At 43.4% G+C, this 25,075-nt stretch overlaps 1 protein-coding gene across 6 annotated transcripts in view; it reads right to left on the bottom strand.

Moving 5' to 3' along the window:
- Nucleotides 1-388: 388 nt before the first annotated feature.
- The window catches only part of AADACL3 (arylacetamide deacetylase like 3), a 109,711-nt gene continuing 85,024 nt past the window's right edge, over nucleotides 389-25,075 (bottom strand). For 4 of the 6 annotated variants that reach the window (XM_055419234.2, XM_055419232.2, XM_055419231.2 and 1 more), the window contains 4 exons: nucleotides 11,962-12,142; nucleotides 8,422-8,638; nucleotides 5,813-5,876; nucleotides 389-4,832 (listed from right to left, as the gene is read on the bottom strand). In XM_055419234.2, coding sequence (XP_055275209.2) covers nucleotides 4,058-4,832; nucleotides 5,813-5,876; nucleotides 8,422-8,638; nucleotides 11,962-12,132 — 1,227 coding nt within the window. In that variant the 5' untranslated portion in view covers nucleotides 12,133-12,142 and the 3' untranslated portion in view covers nucleotides 389-4,057. Of the gene's footprint in view, nucleotides 4,833-5,812; nucleotides 5,877-8,421; nucleotides 8,639-11,961; nucleotides 12,633-25,075 lie in introns of those variants that run through there. The other 2 variants (XM_055419240.2, XM_055419233.2) reach the window with 2 other exon arrangements.

Here is a 25,075-nt window from a genome sequence, read left to right as displayed (position 1 = left end):
CAGAAAGCATCACTTCTAAGCAGAAGCTTGGGGAGCCAATGTGTGAGTCAACATTCTCTTTCTCCCTCTGCCATGAGACCGGAGATACCTCAAATAGAGGCTGCTCCATCAGCCTGGATCTGGGGGTTGATGAATGTGGAGCCGTGCTGCCTCTGACCTTTGCTGAGGTGCTTCAGTCGTGTCCAACTCTTTGCAACCCTATGGACTGTAGCCAACCAGGCTCCTCTGTCCATGGGATTCTCCAGGCAAGAATACTGGTGTGGGTTGCCTTCCTCCAGGGGATCTTCTCGACCCAGGGATTGAACCCATATCTCTTACATCTCCTGCACTGGCAGGTGGGTTCTTTACCACAGAGCCACCTGGGAAGTCGCTGACACTTGAGGGTTGTTGTAATATGTAATTCAGCAGGAAATAGACCTTTGCTGTCATAAGATACTGAGACTGTGGTGCCATCTGTCACTTCGGTGGAGCCTGACCTGTACTAGCCTGTATATCACTAGCATGCCCAGAGAGGAGGAGAGAGCAGGCAGGGACTACAGTGCAGAGGGTACAGGGGTAGAGGGAGACAGGGTTTAGAGCCAGACAGGCAGGGAAGCCCTGGGTGGAGGTGAGAAGTACCCTGAGGAAGACACCATTTTTTTTTTACTTTGCCCTAAGATCTTGTCTTCAATTGCCTTCTGACAAAAGAAAACAATTTTGGTTACAACGCATTATCTTTTATCTGATGGCACTTGCTGTGAGCAAACTGGTAGATCTTTTCAGGGAAGTCCTGGGAACTAACTGAGAAAACACTCCCAGAGTGTCTGGGCATAAAGGTGGCTCCATCTTCCCGAGCCGAATTAGCAGGGCATGCCAGCTGTGCATTCCCAAATGGGGCTATGGTTACCTATTCCAAAGCCATTGTGACTTAGAGAAAGCTAAAGTCAAAAAAGCAAAAAAAAAAAAAAAAAAAAGCTGATGGCAAAAAGACTTGATACTATCAATCTGCCTCAGATCAGAGGGTAGTTAACACCCCGTTGGATGGGAAATGACTCACACAAGGTCATGTAACTCAGTCATGTCTCTCATTTTAATTCTGAATGATAGGAAAGAAACGAGCTAATGGGCTACAGGGCTTGGTAGAAAGGGTTTGCTGTCTGACCAGAGCCGCTATGCTCAGTGTTCCACCAACTACAAGGATTTGGGTAAACTACTAAATCAGCTCATCTTGAGCCTGACTAGAAATGGTCAGGAAATGAGTGTTGTTAATATCTCTGGGCCTCAGTTTCCTTATGTGTAAAATGGGCTTAAGGGTACACACTTTATAGAATTCAAGTGTACACATAGTGAAGGGTGGGCTGGGGCAGGACAGCATAGCTGGTGTATTAAGACTGAAGATGATGGCTTGCTCAATGAGGGTGCACCAGCCCCTCACACAGGGTCAACAGGGAACTCCCCCCACATCCAAACTCTCTCTTTGAGGAAGTGAACACATAGGGGTCATTTCAACTGAAAGTACAACTTCAATACACTCACACGAAGGAAGTAAAGTCACAATATTTATTATTTACAGATCCCAGAAATAGGTAGTGGGGTAGGGGTGTGCAATGAGCAGGGGCAGGGAGGGCAGTCCTCTGTTCCAGGTCATGAGTGAGCAGGAGATGAAGAATAGGACAGCAAGCAAGCACCTATTCCTTCTAAGGTGTTGGGGTGGAAGTCACTAACTTTTCACAGGCTCAACTCTAAAATGGTTATCCTAAAAGATGACCAGGGAAAAGCAGGAACTTGTGGTGGGAATCCTAAGCACAGGTCTTTATCATAATGTCTAGACTCTGGATGTGAGCAGAGCTGTCATACCATGAAATGCCTAGGCAGCAACCCAGCATAGATGTTTTTCATCACAGTGAGGTGGCAGATTTAAACAGCCCTGTATGGAGCCTAGCATGCAGCAGACTCTTAGTGAACATTCATTCCTACCCCTTTTCCATTCCCTGAGCCTCAGGAACAGGTTGCAGGAAGGACAGCCATGAAGCATAAAGGAGAAGAGAGGAGTATCATGTCCCCAGATCAAACCAACCATTGTGGGTGAAAGGGCTTCATCTCTCCCATAGCCTGCAGAAGGAAGCAGCCTCAGAAATAAGCCCACCCAGCATTTTTCCATACCCTAGTGGAAGTGGGTGAAAGGGTAACCCACTATCTCCACTGGGCACCATCTTCCTGTGGCTCACCCACTCCTCACCATCCCACCATTGAAGAGCTGACCACCCAAATTTCCAGAAGGTCAGCTCACTTTCCTCCACCTATCTCCAGGGCTGGGGGAGAACCAAGACCACAATACAGGCCTAAGGCCACCAATCAGCTCAGAGACCTGTCTCAGAGGGGACAGTTCACTAAAAGCTATGTGCTTTTAGTGAGTGATTCCTAATTCTCCAACAAAGCTGGCCTTCCTGCTGTGAATGGACCAAGAAGCCATCCAGAGGGATTCCTCTCTGCCCCACATGTCAGCTTGAACATTCACCTTATTGAAAGTTAAGGGCAAACATGGGACCCTTTATGCAGCAGACTTTGTGCAGGTCCTTTGGTTCTTGGCCTATAAAAGCCACTGGCCAGTCAGGAGCAGGGCCTCCTGAGGACCAGGTGGGGGCAGCCTGAGAGCTTGGGCTATCCCTTTCAAAGGAATTTTTATTCCTAAGTGGCAAGTGATCAACTTGCCCAGTGGTCCTTGACATCTCTTGCCACTTCCAAGGACCTTGACTCAGGCTTCAGTTGGGCTTCCATAGTAGAGTAAGTGTTGATGTGAGGGAGAAGTCATCCATTCCCCATGCCCATCCAAGCACCAGACGGAGCTGACCCCACCCTCCACTCCAAGGAGGGTATGGGACTTGGGGCTGATCAGTCATAACTTTCCACGTTCTTGGTTTTAGCAACTGGATACACCACTCAGAAAACCGACAGAGCCATCAAATTGCAGTGTGATTTCTGCTGGGACTGCTGAGAATTAAGTAAGTTCATTATAATGAACTTGACTATGGGAAAAGACAAGCCACATCTAGAGAAGGGAAGGTGAAGTTCATAAACACGGACTATAGTAAAGAGAATGTAGCTGGTGATATTGTTTGAGTTCCTGGATCAAACCATGACTGATTTATCCTTGCAGTTTGTAGCAACATTAGCCAATACACTCTCTTTGATTTAGGCCAGTTTGAGCTGGTTCTGTGTCTTAAAGTAGTGATAGTTCTCACTAACATATCTTCAGTTCTTTGGGCCCTCCTTTGATTTCCACTGTGGACATGGTTGAGTTTGGTCAGATTTCATCTTCATAGGTCTCCGGCTTGGGACTTAGCTTCCCTCTGGACTCTGCTCCTTGAGCACATATAATATTGCTTACAAGCCCTTGGCTAAAAGCCTGACTTTGACTCCAAGAGCTCCAGTCTGTCTTTATCTACCACTAAGTGTCAACCACCATGGAAAACCTACTCAATCCATCTTCACTCTTCCAGTCCAGGCAGTTAAGACTCTTGAGCTCAGAGATAGAGAAAGGGCAGGAAAAATGTCACCATGTACCCAGAGGAGGAAGATGAAACCAGTTTCTGCACCACCACCCAGAGCTAGGACATCAGGACCCCTGCCCTCTGAGCCAGGAAGAGGCCCATGAGATTGCACATGATGCTCCCAGTTTATTCCAAGGCCCAGACAAGTAGACACTCCTGTTGCCCACAGCCTGGATCAGCCTGGGCAGCCTGAACTCTCCCTCAAGGAGGCCATGAATGGTCTTTACTTGCTCATTCCCTCTTGCAAATGGTCACTTAAGAATGTCAGCTTGATTTTTCCCTGACAGTGATCATGCATCATGGAGAGAGAGCCCACCCTTCCCCTAAACCTGTCTCTTCTGCTGTTCTCCTTTTAGACATCAGAGACATGCAGTCTAGGATTCCAGAACCTAGTAAGATGACATGGTGACCTCCGTACTCTCCCCAGCCCTACCCAGCATCACCTACATGAACAACAGGGACCCCCGATGAGAACCAGATGATGGCAGAATCCACACTTTTGCAACTGCAGCAGGAAGGAAAGATGGTCACAGCCCCTTTATGAAATGAGCCACAGCATCCAGAATCCTCGAGGAGCAGGGGAAGTAAAAGCAGCTCATGTCAATGGTGGTCCACACTCCGTGAAAACCATCCTCCATGTGGTGCCAAGTTACTCTAACCCCCAGGTCCTCCAACCTCTTCTTGTACAACAGCGAGTCATCTCGAACTATATCATACTCACAGCTCACGATGCAAGCTTCAGGGAGCCGAGACACTACTTCATCGTCTGCAATCAAGGGTGAGTTTATCACATCTAGAATGATTTTTGTCTCCAGATAGGCAGCCTCATTCAGGGGCTCATGGGACACAGGCTGGTAACCTCTCTTCTTAAACTTGTCTGGGATGTTTTCTGAACCCAACCACTTCCTGTACTTTTCCCAGACTTCTGCAGGCAAGTGGGCACCTTTCAATACAGTGCTTCTCCAGGAGGGGCTGATATCCAGGTAACCACACCAACAATAGAAGGCCAAATTCTGGCTGAGCAGTGGCATGTTCTTGTTCTGCTGATAGGAAGGGGACTGGAAATTCAGGGTCTGGAGAGCGGAATAGATGAGGATCTGAGCACGAATCTTGGGGATATCAGAACGGTCCACAAACTTTTGACAAAGAATCGTTGCCACAGCCCCGCCCACACTGTCACCACAGACTATGACCCGGGTTGGATCCACCCCATACGTATTCAAGGACTTCAAGAAGTGGATTGTACCCACCATGCAGTCTCTTACTATCACTGGAAACCTATGCTTAGGCACCATGCGGTATCTGAAAAGGAATCAAGGAATACAGTTTACACTCACCACTCCTACAGGGCCCAAAACACCTGTGTCTAACATCCTTCTGCCCATATTTCTTCTATTCAGTTCTTTTTCTGAAGCTTGAGAAGGTGAAGTCAAAGTAGAAGGCTTAAATGAGATGGCAGACAAAACCTTCAATGCCCAGGCACATAAGCTCAGAAATGCCTGAGGACTGACTTCTGTCAATTTTACTTACTTCACTGGCTATATCCCCACCAAGATGCTGGCAGTGGATATCTCTTCCTGGCATGTGCATTTAAATGGAATTGCAGGAAGAGCTTGATCAGAAGGAACCACCCAGGCCCTGGGTGATGATGTGTCAGGCAGCAGGCAGGAGACCCAGGGAGGATCTCTCCAGGTTCCAGGTCATGTGGTGACCCACCCAGATCAGTTAGGAGAGACACTGGTGTTTTCATTTTTCCTGCTTCCTTCAGTGGGTCTCACCAGGGTGGACCTCCCTCTCTGGAGCACTTGGAAATGATGTGGCAATGTTTGAGGTTGTCCTGGTTACAGTGCAGGGCATTGTGTGCATTTGGTGGAGGGAGGTACTCAGTGTGTAAAAGGTGCAGGGCTGTTCTGCTCCACGTACAGTGTTCCACCCAGACATGCCCTGGTAGTGAAGTTCTGCCCCAGATGTACTTTGCAAAGATCACGCAGATGTACTTGCAAATACCACCCCCTATCCAGTTTCCAGATGATGCAATGCTCTAAAGGCATCCTTTAAAGATACCTAAGGGCCACCCGCAGGAGGAATGCCCCATCTCTGCCTCTCCCTGCTTCTCCCTTCCCCTCTCTCTTCCCTGCCCTCCTGCTCACCGTCATCTCACAGCCCATCCTGTGCTCCTGGCGTCCCTCAACACCTGCCTGCCACAGACTCCTGGCTCCCTCCCCTTTATTGCCCCTGGGGCTCCTGGAATCCCAGCATGTCCGCATCCTTGCCTTACTCACCCAACTGCTAGAACCACTGCATCACTCTTCTTGCACAAGTTACAGCATATGCCATGGTGTGTTTCTAAAAAAATAAAAGGTTTGAAACATTCAAGCTAGGGAGGTTAGTGGGCTCCTTTTGCCAGCCATCCTCACCTGCCCCTTCTTAAGGATAACCTCAGAGGTCAAAGGACTGGGTTGATTCTAACAAGGTTTTGCATATTTTCCTCCAGCTGTAGTCAGCCTTCCTCTCTACTTTCTCACTCTCCTCTGTTGAACTGTCTCAACAGCTTTCTCTAAGACTCACCCCCACCCTACACCTGCAACCCTATTGATTCTACAGTGCATTTGCAGCATCTGAGAAGATGTCTGACCATGGAGTACAGAAGTTCAGTGGGTGAGCTATGGATTCAGACCTGAGTTCAGATCCCCAAAAGTTTTCCTCATTTTGGCTTGACCTAAAGTTGTACCATCACTTCATGGGAAATAGATGGAGAAACAGTGGAAACAGTGTAAGACTTTGTTTTTTGGGGCTCCAAAATCACTGCGGATGGTGATTGCAGCCATGCAATTAAAAGACGCTTACTCCTTGGAAGGAAAGTTATGACCAACCTAGACAGCAGAGTAAAAAGCAGAGACATTACTTTGCCAACAAAGGTCCGTCTAGTCAAGGCAATGGTTTTTCCCGTGGTCATGTATGGATGTGAGAGTTGGACTGTGAAGAAAGCTGAGCGCCGAAGAATTGATGCTTTTGAACTGTGGTGCTGGAGAAGACTCTTGAGAGTCCCTTGGACTGCAAGGAGATCCAACCAGTCCATTCTAAAGGAGATCAGTCCTGTGTGTTCACTGGAAGGACTGATGCTAAAGCTGAAACTCCAATACTTTGGCCACCTCATGCAAAGAGTTGACTCACTGGAAAAGACTCTGATGCTGGGAGGGATTGGGGGCAGGAAGAGAAGGGGACGACAAAGGATGAGATGGCTGGATGGCATCACCGACTCGATGGACATGAGTTTGAGTGAACTCCGGGAGTTGGTGATGGACAGGGAGGCCTGGCGTGCTGTGATTCATGGGGTCGCAAAGAGTCAGACATGACTGAGCGATTGAACTGAACTGCAAGTTGTACCCGGCAGGTCCCTTCACCTCCCTCAGGCTTCATTTCCTTTTCTGTAAAATGGATATAATGACAGTGATAGGGTTGTTGGGGACTTAGATGAGATGCTTTCCAATATATTTTAGGTGCAGACAAATACTGTTTGATTCCACTTACATGAGGTACATAGAATATAGAATAGTCAAATTCACAGAATCAGAAGGTACACTGGTAGATGCCAGGGTCCAGAGGGGTGGTGGGAGGAGAAAGGAGGACTAAGTGCTTAATGGGGACAGAGATTCAGTTTCAGTTCAGTTCAGTTCAGTTCAGTCGCTCAGTCGTGTCCGACTCTCCGCGACCCCATGAATCACAGCACGCCAGGCCTCCCTGTCCATCACCAACTCCCGGAGTTCACCCAAACCCATGTCCACAGAGTCAGTGATGCCATCCAGTTTAGGAAGGTGAAACATTCAGGAAATGGATGATGGTGAGAGTTGTACGGCAATGTGGGTGTATTTAGTGCCACTGAACTGTACCAATAAATATGTTTTCTATTACGTGGCTTTTACCACAATTAAAAAAAAATTTACAAAAAAGGTTATGCATCTACACAGATTCCATAGTATCTGCCATGTAAATATTAATATTAATAATGTCAACAAATAAATATTGGCTCACTATCATTGGTTATGCAAACCAAAACAAAACCACAGTTGTATTAAATCCCTTATTCTCAACGTCTACAGCAAAGGGACCCTGGCATTCCACAGATCAAGAAGTACTATATAAAGGTGGTTTTTCTCCCTAATTTCTCCACAATGGAAAAAATTAAGATATATAATAACATTGACCCAATTTTGCACTCATTTCCCCCCTCACTAATTTTCCTCTACTCTTTGGTCCTCCTGTCTGTCTGTACCAGAAATTTGTCTCAAGCAGTACTTATTTTGAAACACACTTGTGTTTTCATTGTTTTTAATCCTTATTTACAACTAAATAGAGGTGGTGGTCACATATTTGAATGTACTAAATACCACCGAATTGTACACTTTAAAATGGTGAATTTTATGTTGTATAAATTATTTGTGTGTGTGTATATATATATATATATATAGAGAGAGAGAGAGAGAGAAAGTGAAGTCACTCAGTCATGTCTGACTCTTTGTGACCCCATGGACTGTAGCCTACCAGGCTCCTCTGTCCATGGAATTTTCCAGGCAAGAGTACTGGAGTGCATTGCCATTTCCTTCTCCAGGGGATCTTCTCAACCCAGGGATCAAACCCGGGTTTCCCGCATTGCAGGCAGATGCTTTACCATCTGAGCCACCAGAGAAACCCTTAATATATGTGTACGATATATATACATATGTATATGATCTGGGCCCTGGTAACTGTCCTGGTGTCCCCTGGTCATAACAGCAGCTTTGAGAGCCCGGGAAGATGATAGGAATGCCACCTCCTGCTGAAAGGTGTGTCCACCCGGCTGTGCTCTGGGACATCACACTCCAGGCAAGGGATCTAAGGAAAGGACTCTTACTCAAGCTTCCTAGGATGCCCCCGCCGCCATGGTAGAACACAATGCCAGGCCTGAGACCGCTTGCAGATGCCTTGGGCTGGTACAGCTTCACAGGGATCGTCCCAAACCAGAGGTCCTTGACCACCACATCCGGATGCTTCCTTAGTGGCGGCAAATCATGAAAGAAACGGACAAACTGGGGCATAGCGCAGATTCTCAGTTTCTCAAAAATCATCCCCTGTTGGTGACAGAAAAGGAAATGGGATGAGAAGGGTTTCAGAGTGTGCTGTGCCAGGGCTCTATCACCGCAGTACCCTCCGCAGAGTGGCGGCAGACGGGACCACAAGCCTACAAGTCCCCCGCTGTGCCTCCATCAGCTGCAGAAAATCTATCCTCACTGAGGCCCTCACTGCTCCAGTACCAGCACCTCTCAATCCTCTCTCCTCTGACACCCAGCCCCACAAACCAGGCTCTGGTCACCCCTCAAGGGACCCTGGAAAGGCTCCCACCTCAGCCTGCATGTGTAGTCTCTTCCCAGGGAGGACTTTCTGGACCATTCTAGTCATCATGGCCATCCTAAGCATCTGCTGCTATTTTTAAGAGTGAAAATTGCATAGTGGTTATGTTTTTTTAAAGGGACGGTGGGACAGAGGGAGGTCTTGTTTTTTAGAGATACCTACAGAAATATTTTTAGATAAAATAATATGATATCTGGGATCTACTTATGAGGAAACGGGAATGAGGGTTGGTTGGGAATCAGTAATCATGAATGCTATGAGTGGAATGTCTGAGGCTTCTTTATACTATTCTGTGTCGTTGGTTACGTCTGTAAGTTTGCATGATAAAAAACATAAACAAGTAATGTGGGCTCTCCCCCGGGCACTGTCTTTCCAGTGCTTCCTCATCCTTTTCTGTCCCAAGGGCATTTTGGCTTTTAGCAAAGTCTGTGGCCTTTTCATAGAATACATTTGAATATATAAAATAAAATACATCGGATAATTACATTTTACTGCTCCAAAATCACTGCAGATGCTGACTGAAGCCAGGAAATTAAAAGACGCTTACTCCTTGGAAGGAAAGTTATGACCAACCTTGATAGTATATTAAAAAGCAGAGACATTACTTTGCCAACAAAGGTCCGTCTAGTCAAGGCTATGGTTTTTCCTGTGGTCATGTATGGATGTGAGAGTTGGACTGTGAAGAAAGCTGAGCGCCGAAGAATTGATACTTTTGAACTGTGGTGCTGGAGAAGACTCTTGAGAGTCCCTTGGACTGCAAGGAGATCCAACCAGTCCATTCTAGAGGAGATCAATCCTGGGTGTTCATTGGAAGGACTGATGCTAAAGCTGAAACTCCAATACTTTGGCCACCTCATGAGAAGAGTTGACTCACTGGAAAAGACTCTGATGCTGGGAAAGGTTGGGGGCGGGAGGAGAAGGGGACGACCGAGAATGAGATGGCTGGATGGCATCACCGACTCTGTGGACATGAGTTTGAGTGAACTCCGGGAGTTGGTGATGGACAGGGAGGCCTGGTGTGCTGTGATTCATGGGGTCGCGGAGAGTCGGACACGACTGAGCGACTGAACTGAAATATAGTTATCAAAATATTAGAGTAAATGTATGCTATAATAGTTATACCTTCAGTACTTCCTTATTAACATACTAAATAGAAGACCTAGTGGCTGGTCTAATACTATCATAATTTCAAAAGAACAAGGTACACACGCAATTGTTTGCAATCTTCTATGCCTGTAATAGGCTCTGAGAATATCCGTGATTCCTCTTGCTGACAAAGTTGAGGGTTCTGCTGTCCCAATGGTGATTTGTTCCCTTCATGCATGATGGAAGGAAATACCACATTTGCATTAGAGGTTAAGTGAAAATGGGGCAATTTCCACCCCATCCAAACTCATGGACTCTTTGCATTCTGTTACCCTTGGGAGTTCTAGGAACTCCAGGTTAAGAAACCCTACTATACTCTACTGTAGCCCTACTGTTTTACTCTCCTCACAGCACCTGCCACTTTGTCATTTGGTTTATTTGTAGTAAGTTTGCTTATTTATTGCTGACTCCCCACCCGGCACTGCCATGAGTGTTCAGACTGCCTGAAAGTCACCTCTGTCTGGGGCTTTATTTCTCTCACCCATCACTAATCCTCAGAGCTGGAAAGGGAGAATGACACATAGCAGTTACACAACTTTGTAGAAAAAAATATTAAAAAATAGCAATAAGGCTAAGATTTATGGATGGTTTACTCTGTACTGGGTACATAAAGTCCACTCTGGGTAGATTAACTCATTACGTACCCACCAAGTGCTGTGAAGCTGGGTCTTTTATTTTCCCTGATCCTGCAGATGAGGAAATTGAGTCATTGTATATATGAGAGTCAAGGCCAGGAAAACCACAGGACTGAACCATCCCATCTCGTACAAGCTGACCCTATAGGTAAGAAAATTGGCCCCTGAGTTCTCCTCCATCAAGGTTACATTGAGAACAAGTGCTTGCCATCACTTTTCATGAAGTCAGAGACTAAAATGTATCTTCTGTATTCAATCTCCATCAGCCCTTTAGAAAATCACAGCAAATCCTAATTGGCAATATTTACACAATCCTCGCCATGATCTACTTACAAGTATTTGATTAAATTATACAAACCAGCAACAATGAGCAGAACCTGACTATATTACAGAAAGAGTTTTCCATCTCTCAAAAGCAACAAAATAGTTCTCCAAAAAGTCACATTCTGGAGTTGCACTCATCTCTACTCATTTACTCATCTGCTGCATCTCTTTATTTTGTGGTTGGCTGGTTCTAGGTAGCAGGTAGCCAACACGGGCCCCAGATTCAGAACAATTATCCCTGTCTTCACCACTCCACAGTATGGTGGATGCCATGGAGAAAATAAGACAGGCAGTGGGGTGGAATTTCTGTTATCTGAGGAAGTGAATCATTTTTGGAATGTTGTGACTCTTAGCCTAGGCCAGCTTGAAAAACATCAGGAAGAGGTTAAGAACCATGTTATCCAATAGAAAATCTTCAGGTTTGGTAATACGCTGTCAGCCTCCACAGCCATGATGTGACTGTTAATTTAGCTGAAAGCTACTGGTATGTCCTTTTTCTAGTTAGTGTTGGTTGCTCAGTCATGTCTGACTCTTTGCGACCCCATGAACTGTAGCCCACCAGGCTCTTCTGTCCATGGGATTCTCCAGGCAAGAATATTGGAATGGGCAGCCATTCCCTTCTCCAAGGGAGCTTCCTGACCCAAGGACTGAATCCAGGTCTCCTGCACTGGCAGGTGGATTCTTTACTGTCTAAATCACCAGGGCAGCCTGTTGTTTTCCTAATCCCACTCTTAATTCTCTGGAAAGAAAGTGAAGTTGCTCAGTCATGTCCGACTCTTTGCAACCCCGTGGATTGCAAAGGCCTGCCAGGCTCCTCCGTCCATGGGATTTTCCAGGCAAGAGCACTGAAATGGGTTGCCATTTCCTTCTCCAGGGGATCTTCCTGACCCAGGGATATTAGTCTCTGGAGGAGGGAACAAACAAAACACAAAACTCACCCATGTGATCAAAAGCTGGAAGATGCAGTTGAGGACCCACAGTCTCACTGGATGGCTGATGGCAGCAGGGATGTCTGTGGTGAGGAAGTGGTTGCCGATGACCCATAGTCCGACACCCACGGAGGCCACGCAAGTTGTAGCAAGGAGCAGGAGGAGGAATGAGATCAACATCCTGCTGTTTCTACCATGGGAGAGGCCAAGACGAGACTGTGCTCAGGACAGGACCATTTGACACAGCTGGGAGCCGGCAGACTTGCTCCACTTATACCCCACCACTTGCACTCTCCACCTTCCCATATCTTGCAAGCATTGGTCCAGCCAGGTGAGTCACAAACTCAGGTGAGGTCCTGGTTCTAGGACAGAGCCCATACAGAGGAGAAAGTGGCTTGTGCAACCTGACCCAGCTGGAAAGGAGAGCGCCAAAATCCAAGCTTGCATCTAGCACTGCTACTAGAAATGGCCTTAGCTAAGTGACTGCAAAGAGATCAAACCAGTCTGTCCTAAAGGAAATCAGCTCTGAAGATTCACTGGAAGAACTGATGCTGAAGCTGAAGATCCAATATTTTGGCCACTTGATATGAAGAGCCAACTCATTGGAAAAGACCCTGATACTTGGAAAGACTGAAGGCAAAAAGAGAAGAGGGCAGCAGAAGATGAGACAGTCAAATGGCGTCACTGACTCAATGGACATGTGTTTGAGCAAACTCTGAGAGATAGTGAAGAACAGCGGAGCCTAACATGCTGCAGTCCATGAGGCTGCAAAGAATCAGCTACAACTTAGATGCTGAACAATAGTAAAGTGACTGTGGACATCACACACACTGTTCCTTCCACCAACACTCTGACCTCATCACCACCTCCTAATTCCACTCTGATTGCACTTACTAATCCTCAACCTGCCAGAGGCCCCAGGGCCTTGGCACTTACTATTCCCTGTGCAACATTCTTCCCTGAGACTTCAGCTGACCTCAATCACTCCCCTATTGTGAGTCTCTGCTCAAATGTCACCTTCTGAGTGAGGGCCACCTTATTTAACATTGTAAGTCCCCACCAGTATTCCTATACCCACCCTGGCCCACCTGCATACTCTGTTGCTATGGCCTTTATCATTATCTGGGATACCACATGTTTCACTTGTTCACGTATTACCTTGAATGTAACCTCTGTGAGGACAGGAATTTTTGTTTTGTTCCTTGCTTTCTCCTCAAAGGTTAGATCAGCGTTTGGTACTTAATGGGTGCTCAGCAACGTCTACTGAATGAAAGAATGAATGAACAGGCTTTGTCCTTTTCATCATAAAGCAGAATTTCCAGATTGGGTCAGAGGTTGATATCAGCATTCAGAATCTTCCCTAACAACACAGTCCCTCATCCTCTATAATAATGATGATGTCTGCAATTTCTCCCACCTCCCCCACCCTCATGTCAGGGCAGTGGTTTTTAAACAAGCGGATTTTACCCCGCCCCGCTGGGCACATCTGGTCTTATCTAGAGACATTTTTGGTTTTCGACACTCCATGGGGTGGGGACTGGCATTGGCATCTTGTGAGTGGACCCCAGTGACTTTGGGAAGCATTGTACAGTGAACAGAATGGTCCCCAGAACAAGGAATTTTCTGGTCCAATGTATCAATAGTGTTGAGGTTGAAAAACCCTGAGTTAGTAAGACTTGGATTTGTATCCTGCTGAATGCCAGCATTCTGATCATGAGCAAGTTATACTCTCTGATCCCCCATTTCCAAATCTGTAGAATGGGAAGGATAATAATAGTACCCCATGGAGTTGTTGGGTGCAACAAAGGCACTGTGTCTGTAAGCACCTAGCCTGAGCCTGGGTGTTTTGTTGTTCAGTTGCTAAGTCGTGTCCCACTCTTTGTGACCCCAAAAACTGCAGCACTCCAGGCTTCCCTGTCCTACACTATTTCCCAGGGTTTGCTCAAATTCATGTCCATTGAGTCAGTGATGCCATCCAACCATCTCATCCTCTGTCACCCCCTTCTCCTGGGTGTGGGAACACTCAATACATTTCAGAGAGCAAGACTGAGACAAAGTCTATAACAAAAGACAAAATAGGGCATTATATAATGATAACGAGATCAATACAAAAAGAGGAATATCATTCATTAACATATGTGCACCTAATATAGCAAACATTTACAGACATAAAGGAAGAAACTGATAATAATATTATAAAATTAGAGGACTTTAACAGCTAAGTTACATCAATAGACAGATCACCCAGACAAAAGATCAATAAGGAAGCAGTGAGACATAAATTGAAGTTGAAATTAATGTCTACAGAACATTTCAACCAAAAACAGAAGAACACACATTCTTTTCAAGTGCATATAGAACATTTTCTAGAAAAGATCACATACCAGGGGGAAAAAACCAAGACTCAACAAATTTAAGATGATAGAAATAACGTTAAGTATTTTTCTGAACACAGTAGTATAAAACTGGAAATCAAATACAGGAAGAAAATGGGAAAATTGCAAACATGTGGAGACTAAACCATATGCTACTAAAAAATGTGATCTTAGAGAAAATGCTTTAATGTTGAGCATGATGTTAGCTTTGTTATAAATAGGCTTTATTATGTTAAGGTATGTTCCCATTACACCAAATTTGTAGAGTTTTTATCATGAATGGATGATGAATTTCGTCAAATGTTTTTTTCTATATCTATTGACATGATCATGTGATTCTTATTAATGTTATGTGGTGTGTCACACTGACTGATTTGCAAGTACTGAACCATCCTCGTATCCCTGGAATAAATCCTACTTGATCCTAATGCATAATTCTTTCAGTGCATTGTTAAATTTGATTTGCTAACATTTTGTTGAACAGTTTGCATCTGTGCTCGTCAGGGATATTGGCCTATAAATTTGTGTGTGTGTATCTTTGGTTTTGGTATCTGGGTAATGCTGGCCTCATAGAATGAGTTTGGAAGCATTCATTCCCTTGATGTTAACTCTTTAAATATTGGTAAAGTTCACCCGTGAAGCTTTCTGGTCTTTGACTTTAGCTTATTGATAGTTTTTAAATTATTCACTCAGTTTCATTACTATTAACTGGTCTACTCAGATTTTTCTGTTTTTCCTGATTCAGTCTTGGAAGATGATATGCTTCTTTTAAATGGCCCAATTTGTTGTCATATAATTGTTCTCAGTATTTTCTTATGATTGTTTGCATTTCTGTGATATTGGTTGTAACTTCTCTCACTTCTAATTTTATTCATTTCAGTCCTCTCTCCTTTGTTCTGGTGCATCACCATTTCTTTTCTCTTGTTTCTATCTGTCTCCAAGCAATTCTCAACATCTGACACACTGCGTATTTCTACGTATTCACTTTCTGTGTCTCATCCATGAAATTAAAAGACACTTGCTCCTTGGAAGAAAAGTTATGACTAACCTAGACAGCACAGTAAAAAGCAGAGCCATTACTTTGCCAGCCAAGATCCGTCTAGTCAAGGCTACGGTTTTTCCTGTGGTCATGTATGGATGTGAGAGTTGGACTGTGAAGAAAGCTGAGCGCCAAAGAATTGATGCTTTTGAACTGTGGTGCTGGAGAAGACTCTTGAGAGTCCCTTGGACTGCAAGGAGATCCAACCAGTCCATTCTAAAGGAGGTCAATCCTGGGTGTTCATTCGAAGGACTGATACTAAAGCTGAAACTCCAATACTTTGGCCACCTCATGAGAAGAGTTGACTCACTGGAAAAGACTCTGATGCTGGGAAGGATTGGGGGAAGGAGGAGAAGGGGACGACCGAGAATGAGATGGCTGGATGGCATCACCGACTCGATGGACATGAGTTTGAGTGAACTCCGGGAGCTGGTGATGGACAGGGAGGCCTGGCGTGCTGTGATTCATGGGGTCGCAGAGAGTCGGACAAGGCTGAGCGGCTGAACTGAACTGAACATCACAAAAAAAGACAAGCTATAACAAGTGTTGGTGATGATGTGAAGATAAGGGAACCCTTGTACACTGTTGATAGGAATGTAAATTGATGCAGCCACTATGGAAAACAGTGTGGAGGTTCCTCAAAAAATTAAGAATAGAATTACCATATGATCCAGTTATCCAAGAACATGAAAACACCAGGTGGCACTAATGGTAAAGAAATTGCCTGCCAATGCAAGAGACATAATAGACACTGGTTCAATTTCTGGGTTGGGAAGATTCCCTTGAAAGAAGGCATGGCAATCCACTCCAGTATTCTTACCTGGAGAAACTCATGGACCGAGGTATCTGGTGGGCTATGCTCCATAGGATTGCAAAGAGTCAGACACAACTGAAGCAACTTAGCACGCAGCATGAAAACACGTTTGAAAAGATACATGCATGCACCCTTATGTTCATCACATTATGTATGATTGCTGAGATATGAAAATAACTGAAGTTCCCATCACTGAATGAACAGATGAAGAAGTTTATGTGTGTCTATCTACTCAATCGTTTAGTTGTGTCCTACTTTTTGTGACCCAATGGACTATAGCCCGCCAGTCCTCTGTCCATGGGATTTTCCAGGCAAGAATACTGGAGTGGGTTACCATTTCCTACTCCTGGGGATCTTTCCAACCCAGGAATCGAACCCATGTCTCCTTCATTGCAGGTATTGGCAGATGGATTCTTTATCACTAGTGTCACCTGAGAAAAACTGCAAGATATCGTTTTTATGGCTGAGTAGTAGTTCATTGTATGTGTGTATATATAGATATATATATGCATGTATGAAGTCATATATATAAACACACACACAATGGAATACTACTCAGCCATAAAAACAATGAAAGCTTACCATCTGAAACAACATGAATGGACCTTGACAGCATTATGCTAAATGAAATAAATCTGATGCACAAAGACATATAATGTCACTCATATGTATAATATTATATAAAAATGAATAAAAATAAATGGACAAACCAAACAAAAAGAAATGCATAAATACAGAGATTAGAGTAGTGGTTAAGGGAGGATATGGAGGGTGAAATGGGTAAAGAGGTCAACTATATGGTGATAGATGGAAATTATACTGTATACAGAAGTAGAAATATAATAGTGCTATACTGTATACAGAAGTAGAAATATTAATGTTGAATATATGAAACATATAATGTTACATAAATCAGTATTACCTGAATAAAAAATAAATCTAATTTTTAAAATAATTTTTAAAATGCCATCATCACCTGCAGTCCTGAAATCATTCCCCAAATAAACATCATCAGTGATATACAAGTTCTAGACACCAATTCTCCAATGATATTTGTTTCAAATCTAGGTTTCCATTCACATGATTGTTTAAGGATAGGGAAGTAACATTAGCACTCAAAAATAAAATCAGAAAAATAAAAAGATAAAAAATAAATAGACCCAATTTGGAGAAAAATATAGAAATCCTCAAAAATCAACCCAACTAGTTGATCAAAAATGTTCATAATTATTCAAAACTAACTCAATATACTCAAAAATAATGATTAACACATTTATATTGATATTTATGGTCACATAATTTTCATTTTATGTCATTTATTATTAATACTAAATAATTGCTGTTGTTGTTGTTCAGTCTCTAAGTTATGTCCGACCCTTTATGACCTCATGGACTGCAGTACACCAGGCTTGCCTGTCCTTCACTATCTCCTGGAGTTTGCTCAAACTCATGTCCATTAAATCGGTGATGCCATCCAACCATCTCATTCTCTGTTCGTTCTCTGTTGCCCCCTTCTCCTCCTGCCCTCAATCTTTCTCAGCATCAGGGTCTTTTCCAATGGGTCAGCTCTTCACCCCAGGTGACCAAAGTATTGGAGCTTCAGCTTCAGCATCAGTCCTTCCAATGGACATTCAGGGTTGATTTCCTTTTAGTATTGCTAGTTTGATCTCCTTGCTGTCCAAGGGACTCTCAAGAGTCTTCTCCTGCACTACAATTTGAAAGGATCAATTCTTCGGCACTCAGCCTTCTTTATGGTCCAACTCACACATCCGTACATGACTACTGGAAAAATCATAGCTTTGAATATACAAATCTTTGCTGGCAAAGTGCTATCTTTTTATTTTTAATACGTTGTCTAGGTTTGTCATAGCTTTTCTTTCAAAAAGCAAGTGTCTTTTAATTCCATGGCTGCAGTCACCATCTGAAGTGATTTTTGTTCAGTTCAGTTGCTCAGTCGTGTCCCACTCTTTGCAACCCCATGAATCACAGCACGCCAGGCCTCCCTGTCCATCACCAACTCCCGGAGTTCACTCAAACTCATGTCCATCGAGTCGGTGATGCCATCCAGCCAGCTCGTTCTCTGTCGTCCTCTTCTCCTCCTGCCCCCAATCCCTCCCAGCATCAGAGTCTTTTCCAGTAAGTCAACTCGTCACATGAGGTGGCCAAAGTATTGGAGTTTCAGCTTTAGCATCAGTCCTTCCAATGAACACCCAGGATTGACCTGCTTTAGAATGGACTGGTTGGATCTCCTTGAAGTGCAAGGGACTCTCAAGAGTCTTCTCCAGCACCACAGTTCAAAAGTATCAATTCTTTGGCGCTCAGCTTTCTTCACAGTCCAACTCTCACATCCATACATGACCACTGGAAAAACCATAGCCTTGACTAGACAGACCTCGGTTGGCAAAGTAATGTCTCTGCTTTTTAATATACTATCTAGGTTGGTCATAACTTTTGGAGCCCCCCAAAATAAAATCTGTCATTGTTTCTACTTTTTCCCCTTTTATTTCCATGAAATGATGGGACTGGATGCCATGATCTTAAGTTTTTGAATGCTGAATTTTAAACCAGATTTTTCCCTCTTCTCTTTCATCCTCATTAAGAAGTTCTTTAGTTCCTCTTCACCTTCTGTCATTAGAGTGGTATCATCTGCGTATCTGAGGTTGTTGATATTTCTCCCAGCAATCTTGATTCCAACTTATGATTCATCCAGATTGGCATGTCCTATGATGTACTCTGCATATAAACAGGGTGTTTATTTACTCTGCATATAAACAAGGTGTTTATTTACTCTGTAAATAAACAGGGTGACAATATATAGCCAGATGTACTCTTTTCCCAATTTTGAACCAGTCCATTGTTCCATGTCTAGCTCTAACTGTTGCTTTTTGACCAGCATACAAGTTTGCAGACGATGGCAATTTGATCTCTGGTTCCTCTGTCTTTTCTAAATCCAGCTTATACATGTGGAAGTTCTCATTTCACGTACTGTTGAAGCCTAGGTTGAAGGATTTTGAGCATTACCTTACTAGCATATGAAATGAGCACAACTGCCCAACAGTTTGAACATTCTTTGGCATTGCCCTTCTTTGGGAGTGAAAATGGACTTTTTCCTGTCCTATGGCCACAGCTGAGCTTTTCAAACTTGTTGGCATATTGAGTACAGCACTTTAACAGCATCTTCCTTTAGGACTTGAAATAGCTCAGCTGGAATTCCATCACCTCCACTAGCTTTGTTTGTAGTGAAGCTTCCTAAGTCCACTTGACCTTGCACTCCAGGATGTCTGGCTCTAGGTGAGTGATCACACCATCATGGTTATCTGGGTCATTAAGACCTTTTTTGTACAGTTCTTCTGGGTATTCTTGCCACCTCTTCTTAACCTCTTCTGCTTCTGTTAGCCCTTGCCATTTCTATCCTTTATTGTGCTCATCATTCCATGAAATGTTCCCTTGGCATCTCCAGTTTTTTTAAGAGATCTCTAGTCTTTCCCATTCTATTGTTCTCTATTTCTCTGCATTGTTCACTTAAGAAGGATCTCTTGTTTCTCCCTGCTGTTCTTTGAATTCTGCATAACAGTTGGGTATATCTTTCCCTTTCTCCTTTGCTTTTCACTTCTCTCATCTTCTCAGCTATTTGTAAGGCCTCCTCAGACAATCACTTTGCCTTCTTATGTTTCTTTTTCTTTGGGATGGTTTAGGTTACCACCTCCTGTACAGTATTATGAACCTCTGTCCCTAGTTCTTCAGGCACTCTTGTCTATCAGATCTAATGCCTTGAATCTATTTGTCACTTCCACTGTAAAACTGTAAGGGATTTGATTTAGATCGTACCTGAATAGTCTAATGGTTTCCCTACTTTCTTCAATTTAATTCTGAGTTTTACGATAAGGAACTCATGATCTGAGCCACAGTCAGCTCCAGGTCTTATTTTTGCTCACTGTATAGAGCTTCTCCATCTTTGGCTGCGAAGAACATAATCAATCTGATTTCAGGGTTTTATCCATAGGTAAAATTGTCTCTTGTGTTGTTGGAAGACGGTATTTGCTATGACCAGTGTGTTCTCTTGGCAAAACTCTGTCAGCCTTTGCCCTGCTTCATTTTGTATTCCAAGGCCAAACTCGTCTGTTTCTCCAGGTATCTCCTGACTTCCGACTTTTGCATTCCAATCTCCTATGATGAAAAGGACATCATTTTTTGGTGTTAGTTCTAGAAGATCTTGTAGGTCTTCAGAGAACCATTCAACTTCAGCAAAATTAATTAATAAGTAATAATATATAATTAATATATTAAATACTAATTTAATCTTAAGCTTCCATATTATTTTGTCTTCACAACATAAGGTTGATATTATTACTGCATTTTAGAAATGAGGAAGGTGAGATTCAAAGAGGCTACATAATTTAAATAAGGCCAAATGTCCAGAAAATGTTAAAACATTTCAAACGTATAGAAAAGGGAGATTTGGCAACTCTCTAGCCATGCTCTGTGCTTCAGCACAGTGCCTTCCCAGACTGAAGCTCCTAGAATAGCTTCAGTAGCAGCACAAAGTAGGCCCTCAATTAATATTACTGATTATTATTAATCAGGCTTCCCTGGTGGCTCAGAGGTAAAGAATCCACCTGCCAGTACAGGAAACACAAGTTTGATCCTTGGGTTGGAAAGATCCCCTGCAGAAGGAAATGGCAACCTGCCCCAGTATTCTTGCCTGGGAAACCCCATGGAAGAAAGCCTGGCAGGCTATAGTCCTTGGGGTCACAAAAGAGTCAGACATGACTTAGTGACTAAACAACAGCAAACATTAATTGCCATGTAATTCAAAAATGATGAATTTAAAGTCTGATACCTAAGCATAGCTGAATTATATTTCAAAGGCAAAGCAATACATCCTGAAAAAATAAATGTATTTTAATTTAATTAAAATCTCAAGTTTATTTTAACCCTACTTAGCCAACTTTAGTTCCTTACCTTTAACCACCAACTTAAAAGCAACACAGGACCTTTTCTCTTTTCATAAAATAGAAAATTAGACTATTATCTATAGTCTCAGAAAGTTTGTGCTTTCAGATACATATTTCAGTACTTCTGGCTTTCTGATCTAGTCTCAGTAAGAATTACTGCAAACTTCTGTTTATGAAGACAGTATTGTATTTTGGTTTTCTTGGAAAAGACCACTGGATACACACTGTTATCACAATGACACAGCCCCAAGAGGAAGTGAACAAGTTTGAGGAGCTACCCCACGTCCAAGGTAAGGTACAGCGGCTGCGCTTTGCTGGAACAGCTGTGAAGAGATATTCCATGACCAAGGTAAGAGAAACCCAAATAAGACAGTAGGTATTGCGAGGGGGCATTAGAGGGGAGACACACTGAAATCATAATCACAGAAAACTAGTTGATCAGATCATATGGACCACAGCCCTGTCTAACTCAATGAAACTAAGCCATGCCGTGTGGGGCCACCCAAGACGGACGGGTCATGGTGGAGAGAATGTGGTCCACTGCAGAAGGGAATGGCAAACGACTTCAGTATACTTGCCTTGAGAACCCCATGAACAGTATGAAAAGGCAAAATGATAGGATACTGAATGAGGAATTCCCGGGGTCGGTAGGTGCCCAGTATGCTACTGGAGATCAGTGGAGAAATAACTCCAGAAAGAATGAAGGGATGGAGCCAAAGCAAAACCAATACCCAGTTGTGGATGTGACTGGTGATAGAAGCAAGGTCCGATGCTATAAAGAGCAATATTGCATAGGAACCTGGAATGTTAGGTCCATGAATCAAGGCAAACTGGAAGTTGTCAAACAGGAGATGGCAAGAGTGAACGTCGACATTCTACGAATCAGTGAACTAAAATGGACTGGAATGGGTGAATTTAACTCAGATAACCATTATATCTACTACTGTGGGCAGGAATCCCTTAGAAGAAATGGAGTAGCCATCATGGTCAACAAAAGAGTCCGAAATGCAGTACTTGGATGCAATCTTAAAAATGACAGAATGATTTCTGTTCATTTCCAAGGCAAACCATTCAATATTACAGTAATCCAAGTCTATGCCCCAACCAGTAATGCTGAAGAAGCCGAAGCTGAACAGTTCTATGAAGACCTACAAGACCGTTTAGAACTAACACCCAAAAAAGATGTCCTTTTCATTATAGGGGACTGGAATGCAAAAGTAGGAAGTCAAGAAACACCAGGAGTAACAGGCAAATTTGGCCTTGGAGCATGAAATGAAGCAGGACAAAGGCTAATAGAGTTTTGCCAAGAGAACTCACTGGTCATAGCAAACACCCTCTTCCAACAATACAAGAGAAGACTCTACACATGGACATCACCAGATGGTCAACACCGAAATCAGATTGATTATATTCTTTGCAGCCAAAGATGGAGAAGCTGTATACAGTTAGCAAAAACAAGACCAGGAGCTGACTGTGGCTCAGATCATGAAGTCCTTATTGCCAAATTCAGACTTAAATTGAAGAAAGTAGGGAAAACCACTAGACCATTCAGATATGACCTAAATCAAATCCCTTATGATTATACAGTGGAAGTAAGAAATAGATTTAAGGGACTAGATCTGATAGAGTGCCGGATGAACTCTGGACAGAGGTTTGTGAAATTGTACAGGAGACAGGGACCAAGACCATCCCCATGGAAAAGAAATGCAAAAAAGCAAAATGGCTGTCTAAGGAGGGCTTACAAATAGCTGTGAAAAGAAGAGAAGCAAAAAGCAAAGGAGAAAAGGAAAGATATAGCATCTGAATGCAGAGTTCCAAAGAATAGCAAGGAGAGATAAGAAAGCCTTCCTCAGCGATCAATGCAAAGAAATAGAGGAAAACAACAGAATAGGAAAAACAAGAGATCTCTTCAAGAAAATTAGAGATATCAAGGGAACATTTCATGCAAAGATGGGCTCGATAAAGGACAGAAATGGTATGGACCTAACAGAAGCAGAAGATATTAAGAAGAGGTGGCAAGAATACACAGAAGAACTGTACAAAAAGATCTTCATGATGAAGATAATCACGATGGCGTGATCACTCACCTGGAGCCAGACATCTTGGAATGTGAAGTCAAGTGGGCCTTAGAGAGCATCACTACGAACAAAGCTAGTGGAGGTGATGGAATTCCAGTTGAGCTATTTCAAATCTTGAAAGATGATGCTGTGAAAGTGCTGCACTCAATATGCCAGCAAATTTGGAAAACTCAGCAGTGGCCACAGGACGGGAAAAGGTCAGTCTTCATTCCAATCCCAAAGAAAGGCAATGCCAAAGAATGCTCAAACTACCGCACAATTGCACTCATCTCACACGCTAGTAAAGGCATGCTTAAAATTTTCCAAGCCAGGCTTCAGCAATATGTGAACCGTGAACTTCCAGATGTTCAAGCTGGTTTTAGAAAAGGCAGAGGCACCAGAGATCAAATTGCCAACATCCGCTGGATCATGGAGAAAGCAAGAGAGTTCCAGAAAAACATCTATTTCTGCTTCATTTACTATGCCAAAGCCTTTGACTGTGTGGATCACAACAAACTGTGGAACATTCTGAAAGAGATGGGAATAGCAGACCACCTGACCTGCCTCTTGAGAAACCTGTATGCAGGTCAGGAAGCAACAGTTAGAACTGGACATGGAAAAACGGACTGGTTCCAAATAGGAAAAGGAGTATGTCAGGGTTGTATATTGTCACCCTGCTTATTTAACTTATATGTAGAGTACACCATGAGGAACGCTGGGCTGGAAGAAGCATAAGCTTGAATCAAGATTCCTGGGAGAAATATCAATAACCTCAGATATGCAGATGACACCACCCTTATGGCAGAAAGTGAAGAGGAATTCAAAAGCCTCTTGATGAAAGTGAAAGAGGACAGTGAAAAGTTTGGCTTGAAGCTCAACATTCAGAAAATGAAGATCATGGCTTCTGGTCCCATCACTTCATGGGAAATAGATGGGGAAACAGTGGAAACAGTGTCAGACTTTATTTTTAGGGGCTCCAAAATCACTGCGGATGCTGACTGCAGTCATGAAATTAAAAGACGCTTACTCCTTGGAAGGAAAGTTATGACCAACCTAGATAGTACATTAAAAAGCAGAGACATTACTTTGCCAACCAAGGTCCGTCTAGTCAAGGCTATGGTTTTTCCCGTGGTCATGTATGGATGTGAGATTTGGACTGTGAAGAAAGCTGATCGCCGAAGAATTGATGCTTTTGAACTGTGGTGCTGGAGAAGACTCTTGAGAGTCCCTTGGACTGCAAGGAGATCCAACCAGTCCATTCTAAGGGAGATCAATCCTGGGTGTTCATTGGAAGGACTGATGCTAAAGCTGAAACTCCAATACTCTGGTCACCTCATGCGATGAGTTGACTCACTGGAAGAGTCTGATGCTGCGTGATTGGGGGTGGGAGGAGACGGGGACGACAGAGAATGAGATGGCTGGATGGCATCACCGACTCGATGGACATGAGTTTGAGTGAACTCCGGGAGTTGGTGATGGACAGGGAGGCCTGGCGTGCTGTGATTCATAGGGTTGCAGAGAGTTGGACACGACTGAGCGACTGAACTGAACTAAACTGAACTTCATCATAAAATGTTTGAAAGGTTTGGAAACCCTAGTGGTCAAAAATAAAACTAGCCACTTAAGAAACCTAAACTTTGCTTTCAAAGCAGTGAAATGAAAGGTCATCAAAATAAAATGAAGAATCAAACTCTGAAAATAGCAAAATGGTTAAACAGTATTCTGTCAAAACTTCAATTTAATGAGGATTTTATTCCTCAACTCAGAACTGACATCTCTACTAGGGTGGGGTCAAGTAACTATCTTTTTAAATCAATCATCCTGAAGGAGCTTTCTTACCCTGACCTCAGAAATGTATAAAAGAAAGAGTTCTAAGTTTAAAG

Source organism: Moschus berezovskii, chromosome 17, assembly GCF_049115385.1.
Source record: "Moschus berezovskii isolate FMDL1 chromosome 17, NW_MosBer_1.0, whole genome shotgun sequence".
NCBI lineage: Eukaryota > Metazoa > Chordata > Mammalia > Artiodactyla > Moschidae > Moschus > Moschus berezovskii.
Note: the sequence above shows the minus strand (reverse complement) of the source record. Positions and strands in the feature narration are given on the sequence as shown.